Here is a 14,603-nt window from a genome sequence, read left to right as displayed (position 1 = left end):
TTTTAACACTACAACTATTGTAGCGCTAACATGATTTTGAAAATCCAGACTTAGAACTTTCATGGAAATTCCGGGAGGAAGTTTCTGGAAATTGCGTTATGCTTTTGTAGATTACGTATATATTTCTAAGGAACAGTTCGACATTTTGGGGAATGTTGTTATGCACGTTGTCTCTGAGAGCAGGATGTGAAGATGGACATCAATCTCCTATATAATGTCCACGATGAGCCGGAGTCAGGATGTTGTTAGCTTAGCTTAGCAGGGGAGGCGGCCACATTTGAAAATACACCTACAAACACACCATTTTATTAATCTCTCAGCTCTATACTACACGCAGACAAGAGATTTGAATCCATGTGAATATCTCACAAAAAAAGAAGAAAACTCTAGAAAACTAGACTTTTTTATTTCATGCTTTTGCAGGAAAGCACTGTTGAGTATCTTAAAAAAGTCTGAAGTTACTGAATTGTTATGTAATACCTTGTGTCCTTAAGAAGCACTTTGGGGTTTTTAATTGACTGCAAGGGAATAGTTCTAACTGTGTTTGTGCATACTGTGATATTCTATATCTCAGGTTCAAACTGCACCATCTTTTCATTAAATCAATTTCAGAAGTTGAAAATGTTCCTCGTTTTAAGTCTCGGCTTGTCATTCATTCAGGGGTGATGGGGGGGTCCCCACAGCCAGACCATCACTAAACTGGCCATCTTTGTGTACGCGTCGAAAAATTCACTGGTTCTTGTTAATCTATAAAACTCTCCTTGGTTTATCTCCGCCCTACCTGTGTCTGCTGCACATCTCATCCCCTGCTTACAACACTCACTCTGCTAACCGTATTTTGTTGGATGTCCCTAAACATTTCTCTGCACTTGGTTTGTCTTCATTTAATGTTGCTGCAGCTACAACCTGGAATGAACTACAGAAATCCTTGCAGAAGTCCTAGGTCTCCAAGTCGGCCTTTAAAGCCAAGATCACGGACTTGCTGAAAGACGAATGCAGCTGTTTCTCAGGCTGTTAACGTGTTGGTTTCTCCGCTCCTTGGCACTTTTTAACCCTGTTATTTATGTACTTATTTATTTTCCTCTCCTTTCCCTCAAGAGGTTTCGCCTCTTTTTAGGCCACAGTTGAAAATAAGAATTTGTTCTTAATGTTTCGCCTGGCTAAATAAAGGTTAAATACAAAATAAATGAATAAAAGACCAGTTGAGAACCACTGCCCCAGACCACACCTGGCACACGTGTTCTTAGCAGCTCACAATTATTCGAAGGATCAGAGTTATGTCCTTCTCAACTGTGATAAAAAAGCTTTGAACAAAGCTAATGTAATAACATGCGTTTGATCTATGATACAGTAATGTGGGTTATAATAAATATAATTAAATGTAATGGATTTATTGCCCTTGATGGACTGGCGGCCTGTCCAGGGTGTCCCCTACCTTCGCCCTATTTCAGCTGGGATAGGCTCCAGCGCCCCCGCGACCCTAATGAGGATAAGCGGTATTGAAAATGGATGGATGGATGTAATGGATTTATGTTAGAATAATAGAGACATTTGCTTACATATATCTTTATCTTTATATAAATGCATGTACAATATTTTTACACTTGAATAAACAATAATCATATGCAAAGACAGTTATTTAACCGTAAATACCTGCATTTATTTCAGAACCCGAACAGAACAGAAAATGATAATTATGACATTGTTTTGCTTGTTATTGTGCTACTAGTATCTGGTTTAGGATGAAGTTTAAAGATCTGTATCAACTGGTTGCTGTTTAAGAGAAGTTACACACACAAATGTGTCAGGAAAGCTGAGGAAAGCAGAGAGCTGAAACACGTCCATTTCCTTCAGCTGCATGTGCATTATTAAAAGTATTACATGTGGGGTGGGAACAGTGAGAGTGGAGACTTGCAGAGTCCCCCATTGTTGCTGTAGTCCTGTGATGGAGAGAGAGAAAGATAAAGAGAGAAAGAGAGAGAGAAATGGGGAGACAAGAACAGTGTTAAGGGGGGTTATGTCAGAACTGAGTCGAAGAGGAAGTGGACGGGTTTGTTGTGCTTAAGTTCCTAGTGCACGGGAAATTTTGTAAAACACCATTCATGTCATTCTTTCTGCATCAATTGAAGCTGCAAGAAAATCCTTTTTCCTTTTGAAATAAAGACTAAAAGATTGAGACAGGCTTATAATTTCTCTACTGAAGGAAAAGTAGCATTATAAGTATATAACATTACAAAACAAAGCATGACTCACAGACTCAAGAGTGTATTCAGCTTTCTTCACGACCGTGGTTTGGTGGACGGATCTCGAGCCGCTGGGAGCAGAGGAGAAAACTCATTAGCACCAAGCTATTATTATATAATAATAATAATTATATATTATATATAATTACTACAATAAAAGCATGACTACAACCATATCACAGTTTAGAGTGTTAGTTGTCTACTAGTTTGAATGAATGTATGAATTCATGTCCATTTAATGCACATTGCTTCTTCCCCGGAGTCTTTGTGCTTTCTCACCTCACAGGTTTTCCATGGGTCGTGGTTATATCTGGACCCTGGTCTTGCCATACACTTACTTACTTACTTGTTCTCTCATTATATGATGTATGTGTATTGAATGTGTTGTAGCTCTGTACACATAACATATATTGTACTTCTGTTCATCTAATAGAGGGATTCCTCACAAATGTAATCTAGTCGTTACTCATTGTGAATGTGTCTTTTTGTTTGAAAAACTGAGGCAAGCTGTTGCAGTGGAGTGTACTAAGCAGTTCAATGTGAGCTATGAATCAAACTCAGTGATTCTCTGAGTATGCAACCTTCTTTGTATATGTATAGACTGGAGAAAATATGATTGCTGCAAATATTGTGATGCACTTGCCTGCCCTTTTTTTTTAGCTGAAGGACTATTATGTCTAGACAGGGCGAAATGAATACTGAGATAAAACCGGCTGTCATAAATCATATTTGATAGCAAACAGAGCTCTGCAGGGCCCCTTGGTTCACAGAAACAAGTTAAAGTTAACCAGAAAATTAAGTCATACCTCATTCCGCCTCCCATTGTGCAGGCCGACAGTCCGCCTCCCATTGTGCTCATCATTGCGCCGGACATGCCGCTCGACATTCCGCCTGACGCACAACGCACCATTCCGCCTGACATTCCGCCTCCCATCATTCCGCCGGACATGCCGCTCATCATTCCGCTGGACATACCGCTCGACATTCCGCTTGACGAAGAGTGCACCACTCTGTTTGACGAACTGCTCATCATTCCGCCTCCCATACCGCTCATCATTCCGCCTGTCATTCCGCCTCCAATACCGCTCAACATTCCGCCTGAAATACCGCTCGACATTCCGCTTGACGCACAGCGCATCACTCCGCCTGACATTCCGCCTCCCAACCCGCCTCCAGAGGACTCTGAATAGCTGTAGGAGTATCCGCCAGCGCTTCCATTAAGGCCGCCTCCTTGCACGACTCGTCGTTCGTAATGGGTGGTCCTCGAGTTGCCGGACCCGCACCCGAAGTTTTTGTCCATATTAATTCTGACACGGACTCTGTAGAATCTACAGTGCAAAACTCAGCCGCCAGGTAGTCTCTCTGTCCACCTGCGAGCTTGGTTCCCTCGGTCAGACTGCAGCTGAGGAGCAGTGGAGAGCACCTTTTTAAGGATGGTGACCGCACCTCTTTGCCACTCCCCAACCTCCTGAGCCACTCCCCTTCAGACTCAGCTGGAGGCAGAGAACGTGTTTGCGCTGGTATATCTTTGTGGGGACCAACTTTTAAAAGGTTATGATATTTAAAAAATATTTTGAAAAGGTTAAGGCGATTTTCAAGTTTGGACAATATTAGTTCGTTCCAAAACGTGTCGGCTTTTAACCATTTGGCAAGCACCATGACCCTCATTGAACAGGGTTGGAGAGGCCAACTTTGAATGTTGCACAACAAACGGACAAAACTGCCTGCTGTAAAGGTCAAATAGCTTCAAGGTAAAGTGCTGCAGTGGCATGTGACAAAACAGTGAAGATTTCATTGGAAAACAACAACCAAGGTGCATCTCTATCCTCCCTTCCCTCAGGTCTTTTTAAACTTTTATCTCTACTCTGCACACATGCTTTGTTATTTGTTGGCACGTAAATCCATAATTAAATGATCTAATGTCCTTGGACAGCTGTCAAGTTTGAACTGAGATCACTACATTGTTTGATTTAACAGTCTTATTTTGTCTTCAGGCACTGTGACCTTCTAAGGCAGCTTGAAAGTAGCCGGCTGAGTCTAATCTAAGCCAGGCAAACAAAACTCAGACATTTGATGAGTTGTTGAGTATAAAAACATTGTATAGACACATACATACACAGCTCCTCTCGTAATTCTCCCCTCAGCAGAGGCAAATCTCCATCTTAATTAACATTTTGTAGGCTACTGAGTAAACAGCAACAACAACAAAAATGTTGGTCATGCTAGGCTAGGATAGGATCGACAATACCAGACAACACTTTCTAAAATATCTTTCTCAATGATCTCAACAACTATTGGAAATAGTTCCTCTTGTGCCTTCATCCGGTCCAATTGTCAATTTGTCTAATGTTTTGTGTATGTATCCCAGTATAAGACATTGCAACTGCTTAGCTAGCAGTGGTGTATAAAGTACCCAAAAGCAATACTTGAGTAAAAGTAAAGATACCGTACTGGAAAATGACTCCAGTAAAAGTAAAAGTCACCTATTAGAATACTACTTGAGTAAAAGTCTTAAGGTATCTGGTATTTACTGTACTTAAGGATCAAAAGTAATGTTCTGATATTAAATGTACTTAAAAATGCTGTTAATAAAAAAGGAAAGGCTCAACATTTTTAGAATTATGAAGTGTATTCTTTTAAGTGCTGTGGCCACCATGACCAAGGACGAGGAGTTGTGTTGAAAATAATTGGGTTGTCTGTGATCCATGCAGGAGCAACAATGTTCAACATAATATATTGTACATAAGTATACTTTTGAACTTAACATCATAATTCTCCGAAAAGCAATATGAAACTATGAAGAAATTGTAACAGTGCGTTTATAAGTATGCTCATTCCGACTAGCGGATGTAGAGGGCAAATGCATAATATTGTGTTCTCGGCCTGATTTGAACACAATAGGCAAAGGTTTTGCTCAAGCGGAATCTGTAATTGGGCGACTGGTACCATCATAACTCGATCTGATCATCCACAAAATGACTCAAATATCAAAACATGATCAATACTAAAGCAGCACCGAAAGTAATAAACCAGCTTCACAGACTCTGACGCGGTTCAAATCGTAACGCTGCGCTCTTGCGGCTCCTGTCAATCCTATGGTGTGGTGGCAAGCTAACATTAAGTTAACAAACGTTAGCCAAGTAGTTCTGCAATGATTAGAGCTAAGATGTCTCAAATCAACAATCTCACAACTGTCAACACTTCCTCAGCTCACTAACTCGTTAGCGGTCTGTCTCCTACACTAATTGTCTCGTTTGATTTACGATAGCTAGCGAACGTTAGCCTAACATACACCATGTATAGCTAAATTAGAAAATCAGACACCTGTCTCCCCCCCTACCCTGCCAAAGATATACTCCAATCCGGTGTTGGTTTTCGTCACCACCGTCGTTTGTTGGGGGAGTAGCAGGTGCTTCCATTTCTGCTTCCATCATGAAATCAGTCATCTCCTCATGCAGTCGCTCGCTAGCTAAGTTAGCATCCTGGGCATCACTGGTAATCAAAAGAACGCGGCTTTGAGAGCACTTTGTTTGCAATTGCGCAATAACGTGATTAACCAATTATTTAACTTGCAAGCTCGGACCACTGATTCAACCTGCTTGCTTGGAGTCTGTGTTCCACCACAGTCCCCGACGTTGGTCTCATGATTCTTTTTTTTTTCTAAAGATAGATTTGATTTTGTAGCGAGTAACGAAGATTTCCGGGTAATGTATCGGAGTAAAAGTATCAGTTTTCTTTGCAAAATGTAATGAAGTAAAAGTGAAAGTCAACAGAAATATAAATAGTAAAGTTAAGTGCAGATATCCAAAAAAACGACTTAAGTACAGTAACGTAGTATTTCTACTTCGTTACTATACACCACTGGGTGACGTCTAGCAGACAGCTAGCGGCTGTGACGTGACCGCACCCATCTGTCACTTACATACATTTAAGCAACCTTTTAAGCCACATGGCGCCCAATTGGGCGCAGATTTACAGATCATAGTTAGACTGTGTAAAACCTTACAATAAACATGAGCAAATATATTGATGTTGTCAAATTAAACAAGAGAACTTAGGCTACAAGACTCAGTAAGCCATTTCCACACAACTCAAACACCAACTGAAAGAATTATGAAAATATCATAATCATCATTTTGTCAGGAGTCAGCCCACTCAGCACATTTCTGGAACTAGCAACCCGTAGCTCGGTGCTATCAGAAGAAGCCAGATAGCAAAAAGCATCACTGAGATATGAGCCAAAGAACACAGCAACATGAACCGATTTAGCGCTTACATTCACAAATGTTGCTTATTTGGGGTTTAAAAAAAAAAAAATTTTCCTTCTTCTAATCAACAAAGACTGCTATATTTGGATGTATTGAACACCATAAGTAATATAAAAGTGAAATATATGGTTTGGTACATGAGAAAATTCAAATCGCCCAAATGCCCATTTCGTCTAATTTATCTGTACTAAAACCTCTAACTTTGTTCTGCTTTACTTTTTCAAAGACACACTTTGCAGAGAGACTGGTCACATATTGTGATATGATCTCTGCTGTGCTTTGCTGTTTCTGTGCATCTTTCCAAGAGATAATCATCCTGAAAGTGCTTTTCTTTCTAGGCGAACCTGGAAATTCAACTTTTGCTGTCTTTTATCTTTATTTACTCTTAACCAGTAACATATATACTAATATGTAAACATCTGAACAGAAGCCCACATGTGTTGCCTTTATTGTCAGGATCTGTAGTGTTGTGTCGTGTTTCCTGTTGTATTTTGAAGTCCTTGTCTCTCGTGTCCTCTGTTTCTCTGCACTTCCTGTCCCTGTGATTGTCTGCCCTGTCCCTGGTTGTTTCCTCCTGTGTCCAATCACCTGCACCAGCCCTCTGTATTTAAGTCCTGTTCATGTCATTCCCCTTTGTCGGTTCGTCTTGTCTAGATCATGTGTGTGAGCCTGTTTTGTTTGTTTTGAATCCTGTGGAGCAATAAAGTTGCCTTTTCGAGTGTTGACGGCGTTTGGGTCCAGTTACCTGCAGCTGCACATAACATTTATTATAACACCAACATTATTCAAATAGCCTTTGTCGTTGCAGAGCTACACACTTTTTAGTTTGGGTATGTTATTTCGAGCAGAAACCTAGAAAATAGCTTAGGGCTTAAAAGGTTAATTTAATTAAAACAAATTAGATATAAATTCAACACCACCCTGTAGATATTATCTAACTTTGTACCAGTCTGTTAACATGTTTATTTGTGCTGTAAAGTGGGGAATATTAGCGTAGGGTTCTGGGTGGATTGACTCTCTTTTTGAGCCATTTGATGAATTGCAGCTTTTTGCAATGCTGCGTCGGCTTCATCCCTCAGAATCGAAGGTTAGTGCTTGAGCACACACAGTCTCACATGTACTTGTGGTATGAAAACATAGCACAGAGCACAGAGATGTTTGGATTACAACACAGAAGGAGAGCTACTTCATTCTCTGCTTCGGTAGACATTACTCCACAATAACTTTACACAGCAAATTGTTGTTTGCTGCAATATTATTGCTCTGAATTTGGAATGTTGCACTTTTAATGACCAAATACTTGCAAAACAAATGACGTGTCATTGCAGCTGTACTTTTTTCCACGGCCTGATTAGAATGTCACCAACAAACTAAGGGTGCGCATGGTTAACGTCATAACTGCTGAACATCAGCATGTTAGCATTGTCATTGTGACTATGTTAGCATGCAGAGGTTAGCATTTAGCTCAAAGTGTTGCCATTGTGTTGCTGCCTCACAAAGCTGCTAGTTCTTTTTCTTCTCATAAAATAATTACCTCTTTTTATGAGGATTTGTTTTTAGCCTGTGACATTGCACACAATTAACAATATACAGAAGGAAGAAAAGCAAATAGAGAGAGGAGAGTTACACTGCACAAAGTAAGTTGATAAAGACCAATCCATATGGTGTTTGCAGATTTGGAGTCAAGACTGATCATGTTGATAATGCTATTGGAACCATGTACAGGCGTGCAGTCATGGGTGGACGGGGAGTAGAGGAGAGTACTCAGCACACAGCCCTGTGGGACGCCAGTTTTCAGGGTGAGGGTAGAGGAGGTTGCCTATAACATACTGGGGTCTGGTGGTTCGTAAATCCAGTATCCAGCTAGGAGGTGTTGATGCCAAGGTCACCTAGTTTGGTGTTCAGTTTGGAGGGGATGATGGTGTTGAATGCTGAACTGAAATCGACAGGCCCTGATCACATGTCTGGGGATGCCATCAGGGCCAGCAGCCTGATGTGCATTAATCTTGCTTAGCACAGCTGGGGGAGAGTGTGAGGGGCTGGTGGTCTGCAGGGAGCACAGATGCCCCCCCCCCCCCTGTCAAAGTGAGCATAAACCTAAACACTATAAATATGTGTGTTTGTGTGTAAGACTGTGGGATTGTGTTGTGTTGGAGCTCTTGCATGCTCACTGGGAGTGATTCATGAAGGTAATAAGCTGCTGGAACATTTTTCTAAAGGTCCCACCTTAGCATCGTGTTATTTCCCGAATGACATTTAAGAACACACCTTTGCTTGTACATAAACTCACAGATACACATATTTTGCCAAAACAACATTCCAGCGCCCATACCGCTCGACATTCCGCTTGACGCACAGCGCATCACTCCGCCTAAAGTGCTGCAGTGGCATGTGACCAAACAGTGACAATTTCATTTGGAAAACAACAAACAAGGTGCATCTCTCTCCTCCCTTCCCTCAGGTCTTTTCAAACTTGTATCTTTACTCTGCACGCATGCTTTGTTATTTGTAGGGGTACACATCCATCATTACATGATCTAATTTCCTTGGACAGCTGTCAAGTTTGAACTGAGATCACTACACTGTTTGATTTTCAGTCTTCTTTTGTCTTCAGGCACTGTGACCTTCTAAGGCAGCTTGAAGCTGCAGCTAGCAGCTAACAGTGCACCATTTACCACTGCAAACTATGGCAACAGTGCTGACAGAGGTGATAGTGTTTTTGGAGGAACCAGATGGCACAATGCTGCATGGTTGCTGAGACACGCCCACCTAGCTCGAAACTACCATGGTAGCTAAGGCTAACGAGTAGTTAGCTAGTAAGAAGCTATATGCAATATGCTGCTGTGTGTTGCAAGCCACTCTGTGGTCTCCATTATGCTCCAGGTTTCTGGTTTGTCCCTCTGCTATATATAAATAGAATACATACAATAATACCAACGTTAAAATTTCTCTCACTGAAAAAACTGAAGCACAGACTTCTTCCATCAATATATCAAATCATTTGTGATAGGAAATTGTATAGGGTAACATTACAATTCAATTGAAATGTGTGCATTGACATTAACTTTATTCATCATGAAGCACATGTCTTCTTCCTTTTGGGTAACAAGGTCATCCAACGACCGCACATTGGTGAGCAGGATGCCCGGCGTACAGTTAACCACACAGAATTGCCATATTATTTAGACAATATTTGCATGAACACCACAACCATTGCCGCATTGTTTAGTTCAGTCACTCGAATCAGCCGAGGTGACACCTAGCAGACAGCTAGCGGCTGTGACGGCCCATCTGTCACTTACATACATTTAAGCCTTAATTTGATTCAAACAAGTGAGATAGAAATTCAACCCCACCCTGTAGATATTATCTAACTTTGTACCAGTCTGTTAACATGTTTATTTGTGCTGTAAAGTGGGGAATGTTAGCATAGGGTTCTGGGTGGATTGACTCTCTTTTGGAGCCAGCAGTAAGTGGCCATTTGATGAATTGCAGCTTTTTGCAATTCTGCGTCGGCTTCATCCCTCAGAATCGAAGGTTAGTGCTTGAGCACACACAGTCTCACTTGTACTTGTGGTATGAAAACATAGCACAGAGCACAGAGATGTTTGGATTACAACACAGAGGGAGAGCTACTTCATTCTCTGCTCCGGTAGACATTACTCCACAATAACTTTACACAGCAAAAAGCTGTTTGCTGCAATATTATTGCTCTGAATTTGGAATTGATCACCTTTAACGACCAAATACTTGCAAAACTAATCACTTTGCGTCATTGCAGCTGTACTTTTTGCCACGGCCTGATTAGAATTTCACCAACAACTAACCCTGCTGAACATCAGCATGTTAGCATTGTCATTGTGACTATGTTAGCATGCAGAGGTTAGCATTTAGCGCAAAGTGTTGCCAGGGTGTTGCTGCCTCACAAAGCTGCTAGTTCTTTTTCTTCTCATGACATCAATACCTCTTTTTATGAGGATTTGTTTTTAGCCTGTGACACGAGCAGAAATTGCACACAATTAACAATATACAGAAGGAAGAAAAGCAAATAGAGAGAGGAGAGTTAGACTGCACAAAGTAAGTTGATAAAGACAAATCCAAATGGTGTTTTTGCATATGTGGAGTCAAGACTGATCATGTTTAACACCTTACAAGCATGTCTTGGCACAGTAACTTGCTTCAGTCTTTATTTGTCCACTTGCACAAATGATAATATTTTGACCCTGCAGTCAAAGCGAGCATAAACATAATAAATATTTGTGTTTGTGTGTAAGACTGTGGGATTGTGTTGTGTTGGAGCTCTTGCATGCTCACTGGGAGTGATTCATGAAGGTAATAAACTGCTCAAACATTTTTCTAAAGTTCCCACCTTAGCATTGTGTTCTTTCCTGAATGACATTTAAGAACACACCTTAGTTCGTATGAACTCACACGGATACACACATTTTGCCAAAACAACATTCCAGCGATGGTCTTCCTTATTTTCTAAAGCTACACTTTGTTCTCTGCCGCTCTGAATGTTTTGCTTTCATTTAAAATGATAGTTTGGAACTTTTAATTATGACCTTGCATGTGCATGTTTTAGTTGGTTAACTCAAGGCACAAATTAAATTAAGACAGAGGAAAGAGATTGTTGATTAATGGACTTTTAATTGAAGAGCACTTTTCTAGTCTTACACAGGTTTTCTAAAAGTTGTCTGATATTTTGGAGGTCTCGTTTGACCAGTGTGCTGGAAGATTTCTATGTTTGATCAGGTGGAGAGTTGTGGTTCAAATATTCAATTGCAACAAACAGAGTCTTTGAAGGAATCAAAGTTGTCTTTCCGTTTATTCAAGCTTGCAAGCTGGGAAAAGGGTTCAACAGCCACGTATCTCAGTGAGCTGCCGAAATCTCTTCGTCAATACATTGTGTTACACTGGGATTTATACAAGCATATGCCCCCTCCTCCATGGCCCCCAAATGATGACAGGGGGAAAATATGTACAGGTCCTAGATAAGGAATTGAGAAGGACAAAGAGGAGAGTGTTTTGGTTTCAACAAGACATAAAACAAAGTAGTCAAACAAGGTCAGGTTTTGGTCTGTTATGTGTATGCTCTGCCCTTGAACCAGTCCACAAAATAACACATATTTTTACCGTCACATTCCACTCTTTTGATTACTCTATAATCATACAATATTGCCAAAAATATGTTTTCACGAGTCTAATGATATCTCTCTATTCTACGACAAGCCGGAAAAATACAAAATGTTATACCATTTGTGTCATTTGTTAATCTGAATCAGAATTCCCGTCAGAGTCAGTGATATAGTCGGGTATGGAGTACAGGTCGGGGTCGGTCGTTTTTGCCATCAGTTGATGTTGCACAGCTAGCGTGTTTGTAATGAGACGGCGACTTATTGGTATGAAACAGGTTATGAAAATGAAGAAAGCCAACACCATAATTCCCACAGAGATCAGTGTACTCTTCCGGGTACGCCATCGGCGCATGAGGAAATCAGGTTCAGGGGTGTCGTCTCTGGCCATCGCGTCTTGTAATTTGGTCATGTTCAATATTGCCTGATGAATAACACACCACATATTCATAGAATAAGGATTTGTGGGTGATATGCCTTTGTCAAGCCAGCTATGTTCCAAACTCACACCTGCCAGTCTCTTGCGCCGTTTTAGTACCGTTTCGTTGGTTGTTATGCTGTCGTTGTGTTGTGTGTTGTTCTTGTGTTGAAAGTCGGTGTGTTCAGGTTATGGTGGTGAATATGATGCAGAATAATAGGCAGAACAGTCAAAATGGCTGCAACACAAATAACAGTTAATGTTCCCTGAGTGGACTCCATGGACGTTGTGTTTCAGGCATGATTTTTGAAATGGTGTTTACAGCCAACCAGTTTGAATGGAATTCACCCGAGCAACTGGTTTATGTGAACAGTCCTGTTTATCTTGACGCCGTGAGGTTTCCACAGAAAACTGTCAGAGAGTGGAGTTGGAGGAGGACCAACATACATTAAGTCACTGTTGAGTAGAGGTGTGTCCGAGAGGTCAGGACGAGGAGTGCACTGAGCTTGGAGCTCAGCCAAACAGTTATACTCCTCTCCGTCCTCAGGGATGGGGAGTAGAGATGCAGGATTAAGAACATTGCAGCGTTTAACCGTGACATTTTGTTTCTTAGTTTTAGGTTTTGGAAGCGTCACAATTGAGGCAATGCGTTTAGGCGAGACTGTTTTGCCTTTACTGGAAATGTCATGACCTAGGAAATGGACGTTTTGTGAGACAAACTGTAGCTAGATAGGCTGGCTTTATGTCCTTCTGCAAGATGTTTAAGAAGTTTGAGCGTGTCCTGCTGGCATTGTTGTTGTGTTGGAGCTGCAATGAGACAATCGTCAACATATTGCAGAAGAGCGGACCCTGGAGACAAAGTGAGGCTCTCTACGCTTTAGTGCTTCGTTGTAAATAGTAGGTGATTCTGTGTAGCCCTGTCATAAACGAGTGAAAGTGTATGGCTTGCCACTAAAATTAAAGGCAAACCAGAACTGACTGTCTTTGTCCACTGGGACACTGAAGAAAGCATTTGACAAATGAACAACAGAGAACCAGGTAGCATCAGAGGGAACCTGGGCCATAATAGTGTATGGATTATGAACATTAGGTGCTCTGGCGTGTACGGCGGCATTTACTGCTTTCAAATCCTGTACAAAACGCCATTCTGTTGGCTTATTGGCGTATTTTCTTGTTCGAAACAGGAGAATCAGGACCCGGAATGATAACCCCAGCTTTTAGTAAGGAATCAAAAACCGGAGTCATGCCATCAATCGCTTCTTGGCGGAGTGGATACTGATGCTTATGTGGGTGGAAATCGGATCTTCCTGTGATTACAACAGGTTGGTAGTTCTTTATCAGGCCCACGTCATACTTGTGCTGAGCCCAAAGTGAAGCAGGAACAGCTAGTAGAGCAGAGGAGATAGAAGAAACATTGTGAACAAACGCGCCCACAGAGATGTGGTCAGACAGTTTTAGTTTCGAAGAATCAGTGGATGTGTCTGTGTCATCCATCACATAAATGTATCTTAATGCAGGTGCCGTTATGACCATCATCTGTTTAAAGAAACCTGTGCTCTTGGATTGGAGGCATTCTGAATCTGGGTTCACTTCCCAGTCCATGAGAGCATTGCAGGACTCAACAAATGGGCCTAGGTCTCTCCACTGGGCAGTTGGACTCTTTGCCAGTGAGATGTGGGGATCGGAGTTGGAAACCTTAAACAGCAGAAGCTGTTGAGGAGTAAGCAAAACAGACAAGGCACAGGTGTGTGAAGACCAATACAATGCACATGTGATTATATCGTCATTGTCACTCTCTGTGATGAATATGTTTTGATACTCATGGTCTCCTCCTGGGGACACGTGCACTGTGCAATGAAGATGCTCCGGTCGCATGAAGTCTGCCCCTGGTGACAATCTGGCTTTTGCTGCAGCGATGAAGATTTTCGCTTGGTCCAAAGCGAGCCACCACTGGTAGATGAACAATGGTCCTTGTGAATACACAAACCTGACACTCAACTTTTGATTAGGAAAATGCTTTTGTTCTACCACAGAGTGTGTTGCTCCTGAATCAACTAACTGTTTCCCTTGTAGTTCAACCATAGCAGTGGTCATATCTTTAAAAGAACCTTCTAACAACTTTGCATAAGTGTGTGTAAGAAAAGGCTTTTGTTTTTTCTCTAAATGTTTTATGATGTCAATGAGAGCTCGTTGTTGCTCTGGTGTGTGTTCGCAGTTGAAACATACATTTGAGGATGTATGTTGTGTGCTGTTAAAGTTACATCTTCCACGTCCCTTGTTTCCTCTCCTTCCTCTGCCTCTCCAGTTGTTGAAGGCTTCTTTTGTGTATAAATAAAGTGTTGTTTGGGGAGCAGGGAGAGGAGGTGGACATGTGGTGGTGGTGGGGGGGGGGGGAAGAAATGTCCTCCAGTGCCTTGGCACAGTGTCGAGGGCATGCTTGGCACTTCTTCTTTCGGAGGTGCGTGTCTCAGATCATATCCTGTTGCTGCTGTGGGCACAGCTGCTGTTGGTGCTGCTACTGGTGCTGGCGCGTTCACGG

At 41.6% G+C, this 14,603-nt stretch overlaps 1 protein-coding gene across 1 annotated transcript; it reads right to left on the bottom strand.

Moving 5' to 3' along the window:
• Positions 1–1,557: 1,557 nt before the first annotated feature.
• LOC117729742 (glycine-rich cell wall structural protein-like) lies at positions 1,558–3,654 on the bottom strand. Its single transcript, XM_034531081.1, has 3 exons — positions 3,050–3,654; positions 2,254–2,314; positions 1,558–1,940 (listed from the first exon to the last, which is right to left on the bottom strand). The coding sequence occupies exons 1-3, from the start codon at positions 3,541–3,543 to the stop codon at positions 1,878–1,880; spliced, it is 618 nt and encodes a 205-aa protein (XP_034386972.1). The 5' UTR covers positions 3,544–3,654; the 3' UTR covers positions 1,558–1,877.
• Between the last annotated feature and the right edge of the window lie 10,949 nt (positions 3,655–14,603).

The sequence above is a fragment of the Cyclopterus lumpus genome, chromosome 4, assembly GCF_009769545.1.
Source record: "Cyclopterus lumpus isolate fCycLum1 chromosome 4, fCycLum1.pri, whole genome shotgun sequence".
NCBI classification, from domain to species: Eukaryota; Metazoa; Chordata; class Actinopteri; order Perciformes; family Cyclopteridae; genus Cyclopterus; species Cyclopterus lumpus.
Note: the sequence above shows the minus strand (reverse complement) of the source record. Positions and strands in the feature narration are given on the sequence as shown.